The sequence below is a fragment of the Aplidium turbinatum genome, chromosome 3 (assembly GCF_918807975.1).
Source record: "Aplidium turbinatum chromosome 3, kaAplTurb1.1, whole genome shotgun sequence".
NCBI lineage: Eukaryota > Metazoa > Chordata > Ascidiacea > Aplousobranchia > Polyclinidae > Aplidium > Aplidium turbinatum.
The window spans coordinates 19,029,025-19,047,364 of NC_137474.1; the positions used below are offsets into that span (position 1 = coordinate 19,029,025).

Here is an 18,340-nt window from a genome sequence, read left to right on the forward strand (position 1 = left end):
ATCGAAAGGTTTCACTGGCTTTGGAATAAGCAAAAAAAGAAACGAGAAGAATTTGGACATTTGATACATCAAAATCCCAATTCTAAAAACCAACGAGATAGAAAGAGGTACAAGATGAGAAAGATCTTCAAAAGAAAACAAGAAAGTCTTAAAAGAGCAGAAACAATGATTTTAAATAAATCAGATATACAATTAGAAGAAACAGACAAACTCTTGCTGATGCATGGCTTAAATTTTGTCCCCACACCCAAATGGTCTCAAAAAACGGAAACTAATGAATGGTTAACTTTGCACCAGCACATAGAAAGAGTTGCACCAACACATGGCCTACATCATTTCCTAGTTTACTCAAGACCACCAACGCGGAGAAAAAACTACAACCCAATCAAATGATGACATATAAAAAGCCAAGCACGCTAGGAAATTTACTTGCAAAATATTAAAAAAATGCCCTGAATACAGAAACACCAACCAACGGCTTCTCCAAACCATGCGGCAAATGTGCACTGTGCGGTAACCATGGAGCGCATAAGCCTATGGTAAAAGAATGCACCTCTATTAAATGTAAACTCAACAAAACTTACAGTCTCAAACAAAAATTAACTTGCCAAAATTACGAGATATACATTGCAACGTGCACCATATGTCACGAACACTATGTAGGACAAACCATGACAAAATTTTCCACACGTTGGGCCACACATAGATCTATTTGGAACAGTTTTAATTACTCTGATAAATCCGGTGACAAAGCAGCATTATTGAAACATTATGCGAAATTCCACAATATTGAACTCAAAAAGAAACCAGCTCTGGCAGACTGCTTTGTCGTCACTTTCGCCGAACAACCCAGCAAACATTGTTTAGACATCGCTGAAGATAAATGGTTACATACAATCAAAGCCACCATAAACATACAGAAATTGATTCGACCAACCACTTAAATCCCATGTCATCAGCAACCTCCGACCCCTGTGGTGTAGATCCTTCAACTATGCCCACTCACACTTATTCTTTTTTGATGCTTTGTCTATGTAAGCTTATGGCAATGGACTGAAATTAAATTGCGGTTTTCTTTGTATTCGCCTTCTAAAACTGTTGTAATTTACTAGATGGATGATAACGTTAATGTATTTATTGAATTTTGTACCAGTATATTGTTGGAAATCGTGGGAGAACACCAGTTAAGATTTAGGCTTGCAGGTTTTGATTTTAATATTATGTAACCATTTATTTAAAATATAATTTTTATGCGTGTTGATAACATCGGAGTTTGCTTTATTTGTTCATTTTACGTATTTTTCAAATTTTCTTTTTTACATGTGCTAGCTGAAGATGCTATTACTATAGCGAAATCGATTCTTATTTAATAAATAACACTAAGAGGTTAAATTGTTGTGCAAATGCCAGCATTTGATGAATGCAAAATAGCAGTACCATCTTTTAGCTACTTTACATGATTGCATTGTCAAAATGCAATTAATGTGCAGCATAATAGAGTAATCAAGCCTCAAAGTAGCTCTTTTCTTCATCAAAAACAAATTTTGTGCCATATTTGGAAGTCTGTAACTTTTTTATGAAAATTAGGATCGTTATTATATTTATAATGTATGCTCTTTCCCTACCAGGCAACAACTTCACCAAGCTTGATAAGTAACATTATATTTATTAGAAAGTTACAATGCATCAAAATATGCACCCCAAGCAAAAAGCCAAAATAACGCCAACTTGTGGTATAAAAATACCCCCGTAGCAAGGTGTTTACAAAATAATCTTTTTAACCATTTGAAGAACATTACCTAAGAAACTTGTGTAGGCCCTACAAAGTTTTGACTTTGTCACTCAACTATTAAGAGGTAAGTTGGGGGCCAATTTTTAACTCCCCATAATAAAATATTGGCTTATTTGCAGAGGAGTCATTCCATGCTTAATTTAGGGAAAAAAATATTAGTACACCCATGGTTCCAGAATTTTATGATATATTGTGTTCAGATAGAGCTCATTGAGACAACTCTTTTAAAAAACAAATTAGCATTCTATGGCCTTCAGTTCTCGAGATATTGAGGATTGCAATTTGGCCACACGAGGGGCAAATCCTGGTTATGCATGAGTGATTTTTAAGTATATTTCTCATATAGATGGTAGAGGAGTGGGGAAAATTGCTATTTGGGGGTTTTCAGGGGCACTGAATTCAATAAAAATAGGGGCGTGAGACCAGAGGGGGGGTACCCAAAAAATAGTATATCCAATTTTATTTTGATAGATATACTAAATCTAGGCTGTATACCAAATTTTAGGTCAAAATATTGAAAAACCATTCATTAGGGGCAAAAAATGTAATTTTTGACCCCAGCGAGGGAATTTTTTTCATAAAAATTAATTTTGGATATAAAATCTGACACAGTTGAGGGAATCAGTTGATTTAAAAGTGTATTCCTACTCATTTTTCAGCAATGAATCCATTTTTAGTGGTTAAAATCATCTATCTCATGTAGAAAGTGATCAAAACTTGATTTTTCTTCCAAAATTGTTGAAAAAATACCCCTCGAAAAAATAATTATTGTAAAAATCTTCTTGCTGTGCCCCCCACATCCCAATTCCAGTATTTTAAGCCCTTGTCTGGGATGGTCAGAATAAATGCAAACATTTTAGTGCAAGAAAAAGTGAAAAATCTCTTGAAATGGCCAAATAGTGCCATTTATGGTATATCATACACGCGAGAATTTGAAAATTTGCTTCATTACATAGCACATAATTAACCAGGGGTCGATCTTAACTTTTTTTTCACTAGCCCACCGGACTAGTTGCTCCCCGTTTTCACTAGCCCGCACGATTTTTCACTAGTCCGACCAGTTTACTGACTTTTCACTTGTCTGATGACGTATTAAGATAAGTGTTTTGGCTTAGACTGAAACTTTAAAGGCTTTCAGATTTCAGTACGCACAAGAGAGCAACAATACGCGCAAAAACACCTTCTAGGTCACGGAGGCACACGAGCTCTTCAACTACGACAAGGTAGCAATCCAAAGAAGCCTCAATAGCGATAACTACCCAGCTAACACTAAGCGTTAGACACTTTGTAGTAATGTTGAATCAGCATTTGATCACGATATATCAACAAAAAAACGTTAATTTCGCTAACTGCTGCTTGCTGAGATGCTGATTGCTGACTTCTCCGTGCTGACCAGGGTTGCCAACCTGTCTTCACCAAAAAAAGCCAGACCTAGTCACAAAAAAAGCCAGCAAAAAAAACAGCTGAAAAAGCCAATTAGTATTCATTAAACATACACATATAAAAAGTGCACAACCAAATAGTGTCCCACCGAACTTTGACTTCAGCGACAACGCAGAAACATAGTTAATGAAAAGACAAGCAACTAAAAAAAATTTCTAGTTTCGGCTTCAAAACGAAATTCGGTCGGACACTACAACCAAATATAAGGTAGAAATTACTGCTCGAATTGACGCAGACCGAATTTTTTCCTAAAAAAAATCGCGAAAGATAAAATTAAGCCAAAAAAAGCGAAAATTATGTTGGCTTTAGATTAATTTGACAAAAAATCGATGAAACATGAAAAAAAGCCAGAAAAAGCCTAATTTTTCTGGCTTTTTTTATTTAAAAAAATTAAGCTAAGCTAGTTAAAAAACAGCCAGATTCTCAAAATCTGGCTTCAAAAAAGCCAAATTTGCAACTCTGTGCTGACTACTACCACGCGTCGTGTCTAGCGAAAATGCGAGAAAAAAGTAGTCACGTGCTCAGTCGACCGACTTTGCCGCCTTCTTCGTTTGCAGTATTTCAGAGTGACGTCGCCGATCGCCATTTTGTAAACCAAAACTTTTCACCGGCGAATATTTTCACTAGCCAATCGGACTAGTACTGCAAAATTTCTACTAGTCCGCGCAAATTTTCACTAGCCATTGGCTAGCGGACTACCGCTAAGATCGAACCCTGTTAACATATACAATATACAGTAATACACACAGTATATTGAGCACAAGGATAGACTATAGTCAGTGTTGTGTCCCAGGGGTGGATGTTCTTCCCCAATGCATGTGGAAATTGAAGGGTTTGTATTTGACTCCTTCTTTGTTTGTTTATTATATTGGTGGGAGGAAATTGAGAGATTAGCAGGGGATTATATCAAGTGTTTTGAGAAAAATATTTACCTCTGATGTGTCCCAATATTTCTATGTTGCCATAATGAATGTTTATTGTTTATGCATATTGCGTATTAGAATTATGTTCATATTTACTGATATTTAGATCAGCAATTGTGCATGATATTGATACACTTAGAAGGTAGGTTTTGCTTTGTTGAATAGAGCTTCGATTTCTTTGGCATTTTTCAAACAGAATTTGTTTGTTCTACCAAAGTCCCACTTTTCTGTAATAATAAGCCTTTTTTCATTTGTAAGGATCTGTTCTTACAAATGAATGTTTTTGTAGATTATAGTATTGAACATCTTGTGAGAAAGGATTCTGAAAAGAATGTTTACCGGGTACATGCAGAAAAACCAGTTGATGACAAAGTTGATGTAGAACAGATCCTTACAAATGAAAAAAGGCTTATTATTACAGAAAAGTGGGACTTTGGTAGAACAAACAAATTCTGTTTGAAAAATGCCAAAGAAATCGAAGCTCTATTCAACAAAGCAAAACCTACCTTCTAAGTGTATCAATATCATGCACAATTGCTGATCTAAATATCAGTAAATATGAACATAATTCTGATATGCATAAACAATAAACATTCATTATGGCAACATAGAAATATTGGGACACATCAGAGGTGAATATTCTTCTCAAAACACCTGATACAATCCCCTGCTAATCTCTCAATTTCCTCCCACCAATATAATAAACAAACAAAGAAGGAGTCAAATACAAACCCTTCAATTTCCACATGCATTGGGGAAGAACATCCACCCCTGGGACACAACACTGACTATAGTCTATCCTTGTGCTCAATATACTGTGTATATATTATGTGTTAATTATGTGCTATGTAATGAAGCAAATTTTCAAATTCTCGCGTGTATACCATAAATGGCACCATTTGGCCATTTCAAGAGATTTTTCACTTTTTCTTGCACCAAAATGTTTGCAGTTTGCAGGGGTATTTTTTCAGTATTTTTGGAAGAAAAATCAAGTTTTGATCACTTTCTACATGAGATAGATGATTTTAACCACCAAAAATGGATTCATTGCTGAAAAATGAGTAGGAATACACTTTTAAATCAACTGATTCCCTCACCTGTGTCAGATTTTATATCCAAAATTAATTTTTATAAAAAAAATTCCCTCGCTGGGGTCAAAAATCACATTTTTTGCCCCTAATGAATGGTTTTTCAATATTTTGACCTAAAATTTGGTATACAGCCTAGATTTAGTATATCTATCAAAATAAAATTGGATATACTATTTTTTGGGTACCCCCCCTCTGGTCTCACGCCCCTAATAAAAACAGTTCCAAATGGCTCAGAGCAATAGTTTTGTCTCTACAGTTATTTTTTGCTCTTTCACTTCAACCGCTTAAATGGTTGAGTGACAAAGTCAAAACTTTGTACACAAGTTCCTTAGGTAATGTTCTTCAAATGGTTAAAAAGATTATTTTGTAAACACCTTGCTACGGGGGTATTTTTATACCATAAGATGGCGTTATTTTGACTTTTTTGCTTGGGGTGCATATTTTCATTCATTGTAACTTTCTAATAAATATAATGTTACTTATCAAACTTGGTGAAGTTGTTGCCTGGTAGGGAAAGAGCATACATTATAAATATAATAACCATCCTACTTTTCATAAAAAAGTTACAGACTTCCAAATATGGCACAAAATTTGTTTTTGGTGAAGAAAAGAGCTACTTTGAGGCTTGATTACTCTATTATGCTGCAAATTAATTGCATTTTGACAATGCAATTATGTAATATAGCTAAAAGTGAATCATTTTACTAAAAATAAACTTTATACAACCTTCTGAGAAAAAGATATGGTTAATTGAAAATGGTCCAAAAAAACGAATGCGGAAAAGTTTAGGGGGTACCAAAAACTTTAAAGCACCATATTTCCAAAACTAAAATAGATACTGAGCTAAAATTTGTAATGCATGGCTAAATCATGCCAAATAACATTTTGACCAAGTTTGAGCAAAATCAAAGAGGGTCAAACTGATAGGTCTAGGACGCTTGGCATGGAATGACCCAGACATAAACATGACGAATTTTAATTTAATATATAGTTCAAACATTTCATTTGTATTTTTTTCTGCACGATTTTAACGTTTAGGGACGTATAAAACGATGTAAAAACGGCAATGATAACCTTTCAAAAAATCGCCTGATAATTTCTTTTAAAAATTTCAATAACTCGACGAATAGGGGACTCGCCGAAACGGGCCATTCCGGGCAGGGCAAGAGATCACTTTTTCAGACGAAAAACTCTTCACAATTGAAGCTCAGTTCCATAACTAAAATGGTAGAATTTATGCTAAGTTTGCAGCAGATATTAGAGATTGAGCTTTGGTAGAGAGTTTGTCTTGTTGAACCATAGGCATACGAAGCCGAGCAACGTGATCAAGTTTAGCATCTTCAAGTTTATTACATTTACATAAACATAAAACTACGCAACAAATTAAGTATCGAACGTTTTCGACATCACAACTCTTCAGGAATAACATACATACAAATTAACTACATCTGAAAAAAATATACAATGGTTAACTAAATCTAAAAAAAAATCTAGCTAAAATTGTCAAAAAGAAATTTGATTGTGACATTTACCCTGTTTATAGAACGTTCAAAGTAGGCAGATATTTTCAGCTGAAGTCGCCTACGCCCTTTGCTTTATGTTCTAATGTCGTTTATAAATTCAGTTGTTTGCGTGATGCAAGCCTGACATACATCGGTATGTCAACAAGACATTTATCGACTAGAGCTGGGGAACACCTGAATTTGAATTCTATACAGAAAAGCGCAATTAAAGATCACATTTTTTCATGTACAGAATGCCAAAATAACGTTTCTATCAAGCAGTTTGAGATCATGTCTAGAGGCAGGTCTGAGTATCAAACTAAGATCTTGGAAGCCCTGTACATAAAACGTCACAATCCACTTTTAAACAGACAATTGTATGCTTGCGGCTCGTCTTTCTTGCTCTCTGTATTTTAAAATTAGTTTTTTCGCACCTTGCCTTTTTACCATATCATGTGACCTGTTTAACACCTTTTGATGCAGTTACCTTTGATTCTCGTGGAGCCTATATCGTTGAGTTTGAGCTAGTCAGAAGTACTGTCCAGTTTTTTGTCCTTTTCTGTTTATAGATTTAGTTAACCATTGTATATTTTTTTCAGATGTAGTTAATTTGTATGTTATTCCTGAAGAGGACATCTTGTGATGTCGAAAACGTTCGATACTTAATTTGTTGCGTAGTTTTATGTTTATGTAAATGTAATAAACTTGAAGATGCTAAACTTGATCACGTTGCTCGGCTTCGTATGCATATTAGAAATTCTGCAAAAACAGTTTACCGCAGTCAAAAATGGCTTCTGTCTGTGTAGGCTGCCATTTTCATAACTTGGAAGTCTCCTTTGATTTTCGTGGAACAAGGAGTTAAAATCGATTCAGATTGTTACATCAACAATATTTTGGTTCCAGCCCTTAAAGAGATGAAGAAAAACACTACAAAGATCAGCCCTTCACATTCCAACAAGATGGTGCACCATCCTACACCTGAAGAAAGACTAAGGACTGGTGGAAATGTGGCCTCCCTCATCGCCTGATTTGAATTCCATGGACTTTTGTGTGTTGTTATTGGAGACTAAGGCATGTTCTGTTGCTCACCCAAGTGTTGATGCTCTGAAGCAATCACTCCTGCCAGAATGGATCAAAATACTCCAGAATGAGCTACGTATCAAAACTTCCAACAAAGAATTGAGAGAGATATATCCAAGTGAAGGGTGTTGAAGATAAATAAAGCAATTTATTTCTAGTATTGTAAGCTCTCATTGTGATACATTTTTGATGAAATTTTATTTATTTTCTATTAATAAATCGTGTATAACTTGGTCTAAGGACTTTCTGTTCACACTGCATAGTGATTAGGGTGGCTTAAAGGGCTAAAAAATGTTTTTGCAAATTTTTATGGGCTACCCTCTAAAAACCTTCCATGTGGTAAAAAACACCTGGTGTAAAATACTTTTGAAAAATACTATCATAATGTTTAAAGGTAGCCCAAGGCTCCCGAAATTTTGACGTTTTTGACAAAAACTTCAGCTTTGAAATGGCCGTATTATAAAAAATATTGATACCAACATACAAGTATTCAAATCAAACAAGTTAGATAGGCTATTGTGTTTCATGTATTCTCGATATACAATATAGCAAAATCTTTCATAGTAAGGTTATTCTGAAATTTGAATTTTGTAGCTATGTTGATTGTTGAAGTAAATCAGCTATTTCTACAATTTACACCAAATTATTTTATTGTTTTTGAGTGGCGAAGGAAAGTTTTTGCATTGCTTGCAGAAGATCTGGTCCTCATTTTTTCTTAAGCGCCCATGCCCCAAATTGCCCCATATAGCGTTTGTAGAAAGGCAGTGCTAACTGCTGACCTGCAGATTATTCTGGCAATTTGAATATCTCTTCTTTTTTTCCACTGAGTTTCTGGAAGATGAAGAAAGGAATCTGAGGTCTTAATTTTTGAAACAGCAACCTTGTTTTGTAATTAGAAAATATTACCAATGTCACATTCTCCATGCTTTCCAATCATGCAGTATCTTTCTTTGCTGCAACAAAGCTTTTCTCATCTGGTCTTTTAGAACACCTGATTGAACCCTTGCAACCGACTGCCATCCTGCTCCAAGAAACTCACTGTGTGGATGTTTCGCGCCTGAAGATAACGGGCTTCCAACTTGCCTCCTACACTCTTAGTAAAATCCATGGAGTTGCGACGTTTGTGCACAGTGCTGCAAATTGGTCACATGTGTCCTCTTCTGATGATAGTGACTCAGACATAGAGTGGGTCGCTACTACTATCGAGAGCGTATGCGTTGTTAACGTCTACAAGTCACCACAGACAAGATTTCTGAACGATTCGATCCCGAACTTCAGTTCCCCATGCATGTACGCTGGCGACTTCAACTGCCACAGCATTCAATGGGGTTATAACATCACTAACTCTGATGGGACAGTTTTGGAAGATTGGGCATCCCTCGTAGAGGCTCAGCTTCTGCACGACCCAAAACAACCTGATAGTTTCCGCTCTGCCAGATGGGGTACCACATCTAACCCCGATTTGGCCTTTGTGAAGCTTGGCGGAATCCTCCCGCATCGTGCTGTACTGGAGAAATTCCCTCGGTCCCAACACCGACCCTCACTGATTGTCCCTTCTAACCCAATTCGACCAGTACCAACCAAATACATCCCAAGATGGAACTTCCGGAAAGCGGACTGGGAAAAGTACACCGACCTTGTAGAGCAGCAATGTAACCAGATTCCTGAAGCAAACACCGTAGGAGTGGACGCAGCATACAAAAAATTCTGTCAACACCTCATCAAGGCAGCCAAGCTATCCATCCCAAGGAGCTGCAGGAGAAATTTTATCCCAACCTGGGATAACGAGTGTCAGCAAAAATATGATATTTTTATGTCATCCGAACCTGGCTTGACAGCTGCGGCAGCCGCTACTGACTTAACAGACTGCATCAACAGGAAAAAAAGAGATAGATGGGAGGAATCCGTCGCTGGAATAGACTTCACCCACTCAAGTCGGAAAGCCTGGTCAACGCTCAACCGCCTCACAGGCAGGACCACGAAACCAAAGCCATGCCCTATAACGGCCAACTCCATAGCGAAACAACTTCTCGCAAATGGCCAATATCAAGGAGCTGATAAAGCGCATGCCAGAGCAGTGAAAAATGAAATCAACCAACTATGGAAGGTACCCAGTTCAAGCTGTTTCCTATCTACCTCTTTTAACATCTCTGAGTTAGACGCAGCCATCAAACACCTAAAAACTGGCAAATCACAAGGCCCAGACAAAATCCCACCAGAGCTAATTAAACATATTGGACCACTCGCACGAGAGTGGCTGCGACAGCTCATGTCATTCTGCCTAAAGAAGTTGCTCCTCCCAAAGATCTGGAGGAAAGCTAACATCATAGCCATTAGAAAGCCCAACAAGCCAGCTGATAACCCTAAAAGTTACAGGCCCATTTCCCTGCTCTGTGTGCCATACAAGTTACTTGAGCGTCTCTTACTGAGCAGACTCGAACCAATCGTTGACCCAAAGCTGCCAGAAGAACAAGCTGGATTCCGACGCGGCCGATGCACAACTGACCAGGTTGTCAAGCTTACTGATGACATCGAAAGTGGTTTTGAAGCCCGTGAGAAGGTGGGTGTTGTCCTAGTGGATCTTACAGCAGCCTATGACACTGTGTGGCACCGTGGTCTTACTATGAAGCTATTACAGCTCATTCCTGACCGACACATGGTTAAGTTTCTGGTAGAGACCATCTCGAACCGTACCTTCATACTGCATACCAACGAGGGAAAACCCAGCAGACCACGCCGCCTGAAAAATGGCGTCCCCCAAGGGTCAACACTATCGCCACTCCTATTTAATATCTATATAAGTGACCTCCCATGCACTACATCGCAACAGTATGGCTATGCGGATGATCTAGCTCTTCTATATGCTCACAGGAACTGGCATGAGGTGGAAAGAAAACTTGAAATTGACCTGAAACTGGTGGCTGACTATCTGGACAAGTGGAGGCTCAAACTGAATGCGTCGAAAACAACAATCTCTGCTTTCCATCTAAATAATCGGGAATCTCAGCGTCAACTGTCTGTCTCGCTAAAAGGAAATCCTTTACCATACACTGCAAACCCAACTTACCTTGGAGTAAAACTTGACCGGCAGTTGACCTACAGACCCCACATCGAGTCACTCCGTGCCAAGGTTACCTCGCGAAATAACCTCTTGAGAAGCCTAGCAGGAACAGGATGGGGAGCCCGAGCATCAACCTTGCGTACAAGTGCACTAGCCTTGGTCTACAGCTCAGCCGAATATGCCTCAGCTGTGTGGAACCGCAGCAGACACACAAAAAAGATGGATGTATGCATTAACGACACCTTGCGCATCATCACTGGCTGTCTCCGCCCCACACCTACTGCTTATCTGCCAACTTTGGCTGGCATTGCTCCTGCTCATGTCCGTAGGGAAGAAGCCTCTTACAAACTGGCTCTACATGCGAGACTCGATCCTCAACACCTTCTCCACAGTCACTCCCAAACAAATGGACCAGTCAGACCTCAACGCCTATCATCAAGGCGCCCATTCCATCGATACGCTATACAACTTGTGGATAAGAACTTCAGCTGCATGGAAACATGGGCCCAAGAATGGAACGAGCTGCCACATATCCCTCCCCAGTTTTCAGTTATGCCAGCACTCTCCATCCCTCCTGGAGCAGACCTCTCAAGAAAGGCATGGGTCACATTGAACAGGATCAGATGTGACGTTGGCTGTACTGGAGCTAATCTGTTTAGGTGGGGGTTGCATAATTCGCCGATATGTGTCTGCGGAGCGGTAGAACAAACAATGCAACACATACTCCACGAATGTTCCATCTTACGACCCCCAAGTGGAATCACTGGTATTCGACAACTGGACCCAACTACCGTATCTTGGCTGCACGAGGAGGCATTGCCAATCTAAGCTGCTACAAGTCAAACGAGAGAAGAAGAAGATCTGGTCTTTAACGTTTGGCATGGCATAACCATCAAAAAGAGTGAAAGACTTACCAACTCTTCTAAAAGTTTCCATGAATGGCAAGCTATGAGCTCTGAGAAACAGCAACGTCATTACTGTGCCCAAAAACTCGACCTGTCCTTCATCATTAAACTAGTCCTTGATTCAACTTGCTGGTACCTCATCTGTTCAAATTTGTCTTGATCAATAGACTCCTAAGAGTTTATAAAACGTTTGAAAAGCTGGATATCTGGTGCAGATAATGATGGCTATACTTCTTCAACAGAAGCAACTGCCATCGACTATTCGACTAGTGTTTGATCTTGGGGTACAAAAACACTTGGCTTCAACATGTTCTGCAGCGTTCCACTCTTTAAATGCATTAAATATATTGCTTGAGTTTGAGCCTCTCCTGTACCGCATGGAAGCTTTCAGCACTGACTGGGCTGTGCTTCTCCCTGAAAAGACACAAGTATGGAAGGACATTCAACCTTGTCATTTCCTGTTAAATCAGGAAGAAGTTTTCCATCCCAATGTAACGTTAAAAGTGCATTAGGAGTAACGTTGATCAAAACTTCCCTTGCAAACTCTTCCTAACAACTACGCCTGCTGCGTCTTGTGCTTGATGTAGGCTAGCCTACTTAAGATAAACTCTTGAATGTTGTATAAAGGCTTTTAGCAATTTCACTGACTATGCACAATTGCACAATGCACACAGTAGCCCTATCTAAATCATTGCTCCTGTCAATACTTGCTAAATGCTAATATTGTAAGCGTTAACACTTCTTTTGTTGGTTTTTGTGACAATGCAGAAAGATCAGATTTTTTTCTGCTTTACTGAAGTTCACACCTTCATTCCAAACACAAAAATCTTTTCCATCGTTAATATTGCTACCTCTCAATTGGTGTGCTTTTCTTCAGATGTTTCTTAGTTTCAGGGAAATGCAATGAAAATAAACTGCGCTGCTTTAAACATCTGGAAGTGGAAAAAAGTGCTAATGACTAGCCTACTATACTGCCTTTTACCTTATTTGGTCTGGTCTGTGTGCAGACAGACCAACTAGTAATGAACAAAGGATCATCGCAGCATAGTAGCAGCTCAGATGGTCAGGCAGATCTCCTTCATCAGTTTAATACTAGAGACCTTCAAAGCCTTTTACCTTACTACTAAAATTGACATCACATTCCTACTGTAATGCTCCAAACCACTGTTGCATTCTGAGCTTCCATTCATTCAGTTACATTCAGTGCCACCCGGTGCAGTAGGTGGGACCTGTCAGTGTACAACTCCGTTGCGGAAGAATGTGTCAATCTGTGGTGTATCAACAAACTTTAGAAGACTCGATAGAAGAAGTTACATCTCTTGTACCTGTACAGTGTACAATTGCGGCATAACAGAGTGTACTGGTAGAGCTAAGTTTGAAAATAACCAGATTGTCAAAAATTTTGATCAAATTTGAAAAAATGAATATTTAAAAATGTTGCTCTGCACCAAATGACAGTTCTCATTATGTTGATGAAAAAATGTACCCCAACACTTATATGTTTGTGTCAATATTTTTCATAATATGGCATATGAAATCTTAAGTTTTCCTCAAAAAAGTCATAATTTCGGTGGCCTTGGGCCAACCCTAAATATTAATATTTTTTAGAGATGTACCATTGTACCAATACCAATATTTTGGCCGATCCCGATACTGCTATCCCTTTTTTAGGCCGATATCGATACTGATACCGATATTTTGGCTGATGCTTTGGTGTTACAAAAAAGAAACAGTTTTGGTATTTGCAAGGAATTATATCAAATGCTAAGTTTTACCTTATTTGCATAAAACTATTAAAAAAAGCTTGCAATTGGCATAATTTATTAAAGATTCAAGAATCCAATCTCAACCGCATGGTTGTGTCCTAATAGTAGGTTTTAGTAAGGCCACTTTCGAAAGACCACCGTAATTGAGGACTGGGGAGGTATAAGGGAAGAAACATTACATCATAATTGGGGTTTCTGAAAAATTAATAAAGTGTTTGCGCAAACTCTCCAAATAGGCTATCATAATTGATAATAAGATGTAAAATGTAAACCAAGTGATTTGTGTGGTCGTACAAAAACTATTCTACAAGTAGCCTAATGTGCAACCTAAAGGCGCTTGTCGTTTGGTTGAAAAGCTTTTGCCGGGCCAAGACTACCCAGGCAGCAAAAATGTATAATTTTGCATCGTTCTTACATTGCTAAATGTTTAAAAAACCTGCGTAATAGGGTGGCTCGTTTTTAAACTTTTTATTTTAATTCTCTCGGGGTAGTGGGAAAAGGGTGCCAATGAGTGAGAAAAAACTCATGACAAAATTTGAGATTCGTAACAAATTGTCTTCAGCCCCCTCATGGGGCTCAAAAGTCGAAAAATAGGGTCAAAACCGAAATTTTTCCAAAAATATTTTTTGTTTGGGTAGATGCAATATTGTTTAGATATATCTAATTAACCTAAAAAAAAATTGGAGTCATTGGAACTATTCCTTCAGCTTCCTCACAGCTTCTGAAAATTTCCATTTTGTTGAAAATTTTGCATTGTTTTGTGTTTGTGGTTACATAACCACAAACTTCGTCAGTGACGTAAATTCAAATAAAAAACGTCACTTTTTCCTACCAAATTAACCCAATTTCATTAAAAAATGACGCAACAGCTCAGGGCAGGTCTGTAAAGAGAAATGCAATGACGTTTTTGTTGTTTTGTGGTTATGAAACCACACACAAAAATGCGAAATTTTCAACAAAATGGAAATTTTCAGAAGCTGTGGGGAAGCTGAAGGAATAGTTTAAATGACTCCAATTTTTTTTTCTTAGGTTAATTGTATATATCTAAACAATATGATATTGTATCTATCTACTCAAACTAAAAATATGTTTGGAAAAATTTCGTTTTTGACCCTATTTTTCGATTTTTGAGCCCCATGAGGGGGCTGAAGACAATTTGTTACGAATCTCAAATTTTGTCATGAGTTTTTTCTCACTCATTGGCACCATTTCCCCACTACCCCGAGAGAATCAAAAAAAAAATTTCAAAACCAAGCCACCCTAGTGTGTAACTTGGTTGTTTTTAGTAAGCTGGTTCTATCAGTTTGTGATTTAATTTCCACCTTTCGTTGTAATAAACTCAACATGCTTAAACAATGTCATGGCAGAGTAAGTAGGCTCAAAATGAAAGCAATTCGTCGCTAATAAGCTGAACTATCGTAACTCCAAAAATGCAGTTTTGAAAAAATTGAATTTTAAAGTTCACGCTGTGTTTGCTGTACGTTGTTTGATCTTTCTAAAAGTTCTCTAACGGAAAAACATAAAAAATAAACATTTTTCAGAGTTTGGTTGTTGAAAAAAAAAGGTAATTCTTTTTTGCAAAAATTGAACGTTAGAAAAATGAATATGGACATACAATAGTTTAACAAAAAAAAATTGTCGAAATGTAGTTACAATAATACAGCAAAATTGTTGTAGCCTATGCGAAATAGAAAGAAATCTAACTAAGCTTTAAACATCAACATGCAAAAAACGATTGAAAGAAAAATTAACTAAAAGAAAAGGGATTGTTAACTTTCAGAGCAGAGTATCGTAAGTCCCATTTTATTTTTTGCAAAATTATCGTAACTTCCATTTACGATAGTTCATCGTTCTGTATCATCAAAACTAAAGTAGATAGAGTTACGATGCTTTAAAGGCCTACTAAATGAAAATTTCAAACGGGAGTTAAGCATTAAAATGCGTAAAGTGAACATTCAAGAATACATTTCAAGAAAAATTACCGAAAAAATGTGTTTTCAATGGCGCTGGCAAGGCCCAAAGTCCAAGGTTTTATTTATTTTCATTTTTTTCAAAATAGCCAAAAGTGCAAACACTGCTCGAGAATACGTCACAAAAGACAGCAATAACAAAAGCCACGTTACCACATCTGATGTTTTGAGCAAACTGTCTGATGTTTTGATGTACATACATAGCCTACAGTCAAATCGCCTGCAGTACCGTAACAATTATTGCGAGATCAGCTGATTGCTAGTCTCTAGTGACGCAGACTGTACAGTCGCACGCTTCGCTGCTCAAGCCCAATCTAGTTTTGAAAGCTCTGACAAAAGCACGCGCGCAATGGGGCAAAATTTTTATTGAAAATCGTTTTATGGTAGCATGTTAAACAGAAAGAACGTGGAAAATCGCCAAGTCAGGTTTTTCCTTTAGTATCCCTTTAACAAAATAAACTGTAGTCTATAAAGATACCAAATCAATCAAAAACGCAATTTTGAAAAATTTGGACCTACGATAGTTCAGCTTATTAACGACGAATTGGACTACGAATCCTCACTAAACTAATCAAAATGGTCTTGTTGCGCCCAAGATGACAACCTCATTGTGAAGAAAGGAGCGTTCTTCCCGGCTTTCAGCATTAGGTTGAGCACTCACTAGTACAGCGAGCAGTTGCGATTCGCTAACCACAACGTTGTAGCTTCCACACTAGCCATTTCAATTCTTGCTACAAACCGGCTGCCGAGAAACATATAATTGATTGGATGGTCTAAATGGCTGGCGTGAAAGCTGCACCGTTATGGTCAGCGAATCGCAACTGCTCGCTGTCGCAACAGCGAATCGCAACAACTTGCATATTTAGATGCGTCTTTTCATGCCCTTTTCAGAAATTTATGTAATTAATTCCCACAATAGTTAGCTTGTCTGAGGCAAGCTTCTCAGCCATCAGCGAATATTGGGATTTCATTGGAGGTGTCCTCTTAAATCTGTTGTACAAGATGATTTAAAATCATCCATGGTTTGTACAAGATTGATATGCCTGAGCAGGAGCTGCTTAAGTTAGTGCATAATGAAGTGAAATGGACGAGGAGCCTACTCCCGTTGTACATTTCATTAATCCTGGAGGTTGAAACTAGATTTGGTTAAGCTTTTTTCTCTTGGGAGAACGATCACCAAATGTTAAAGCATAGCTTACTGTTTGTTGCATAGCCAGATAGGGAGATGAGGGTTGGTGAGAAGAGCTTGTTCAGCCAACTTTCTCATGGTCAATAGTCTGCAGCTTTGTCAGTGCAATTCATATAAGTGGAAGCGGTTGGCCGGTTGAGTCGCAGTGTCAGATATGGACCTGGTTGTCTAACTCTTTATTATTGTTCCATTTATGATGATCCAACAATTAGCTGCAGAGATATTTTGTTAGTCGGCATAGACTTTGGAATTGAGAAGGTTGGTTGGCTCCAACACTCGTCAACTGTGGACAGAGTGAATTCTTCACAACGCATATCTTGGATAGCTGCAAGACTTGGGAGGCAGCAGAGTGGTATTGCTGATATTCGGTCACAATGCATAGGCACCGTAAATAAAACTGTCGATGTTGTTGTGGTGAGTACTACGGCACCAAGCCGGTACTCTGCTGGAATCGACAAGGAACAGTTCTCTACAACTGGAGACAACCAGCCATATTAGTATCACAGATCGAGGCACAGAGTGATGGCGGTGCAATGGGTGCGTAAAAACAACCTGTCTTACCTTTACCGAAAGTACTTTGGCTCGGAGTGGCGTGGTTTTCCATTGAACTCAAGCTTAGCCTCTCGGTTCCATAAACGAAGACCTTGTCATAAAATAATGATAACCTATGTTGGGTGTTTGTGTCTGGATTTTGCATTTGTGATGTAACTAAGTCAACTTCTATTGACTGTCTCTGGTTAGGTTCGTGTTGTTCATGATGTCACCCATAAAACTGGCGACAATTGCCTCGTTTTCCATCGTGCAATAATAATAGAGGTTGAGGTTCACGTGCATGAACAACAGTTTCCAATAAATATCAAAGTGCCTTTCAGCGTCGTGTGCTTGTTAAACTAAATTTAGATCATTTTTCGAAATATACTTTTGTGCTCTTTTTAATCAAAGCCTCCTTCCAACCATCGTGAAGCATCTACCTTCAATCTGTACTGATATTGATCTAATTGAGCAACTCCTTTTTAGGTTTATGGTCGACTCGGCTGACATGGAAAAGATAGAAGCTGCCAGAAATGAACTTCACAACTTATTGGAGAAACCCCAACTTCAGGGAATCCCGGTTGGTAGAATGCTACTTAGTGACATCTAAGACTGAAGTAACCGACCATTAGCCATAAGTTGTTCATTATGTTCTACACTACAACTATTTGAAAGCCAAACTTTTATCGTTATTATTATAATGTGTCTCGTTTTCTCAGTTTGTTCAACTTTGTAAATTTCCCGGGAATCTCATTCCCGGATTCCCTATTTTTTTCAGGCCTGCTTATGGACTACCTTCTAAAAACCTTCCATTTGCTAAAAAACATCTGGTGTAAAATACTTTTGAAAAATGTTAATGTTTAGAGGTAGCCCGAGGCTCCCGAAATTTTGACGTTTTTGACAAAAATTTTAGGTATGAAATGGTACCAGTAATTTCGCCATTTTTTGCGTTTCACAGTGATTGCCATATATAGTCGATTGGTCGTAGATCAGATTAGGCAGCATTACGTTTCGGTTTCATACTATTTTTTTTTTTGGTGGAATTGAAATAAATCTAAATACTGTAACTCGGTTTCGTCGGCAGTTT

The 18,340-nt window shown here is 38.0% G+C and overlaps 1 protein-coding gene across 1 annotated transcript in view; it reads left to right on the forward strand.

The window, feature by feature from the left end:
• Positions 1 to 18,340, forward strand: part of LOC145766031 (ADP-ribosylation factor-like protein 8B) — a 49,183-nt gene that overhangs the window by 22,073 nt on the left and 8,770 nt on the right. Inside the window, exon 4 of the mRNA XM_082577684.1 lies at positions 17,740 to 17,833. Coding sequence (XP_082433810.1) covers positions 17,740 to 17,833 — 94 coding nt within the window. The remainder of the gene's footprint in view (positions 1 to 17,739; positions 17,834 to 18,340) is intronic.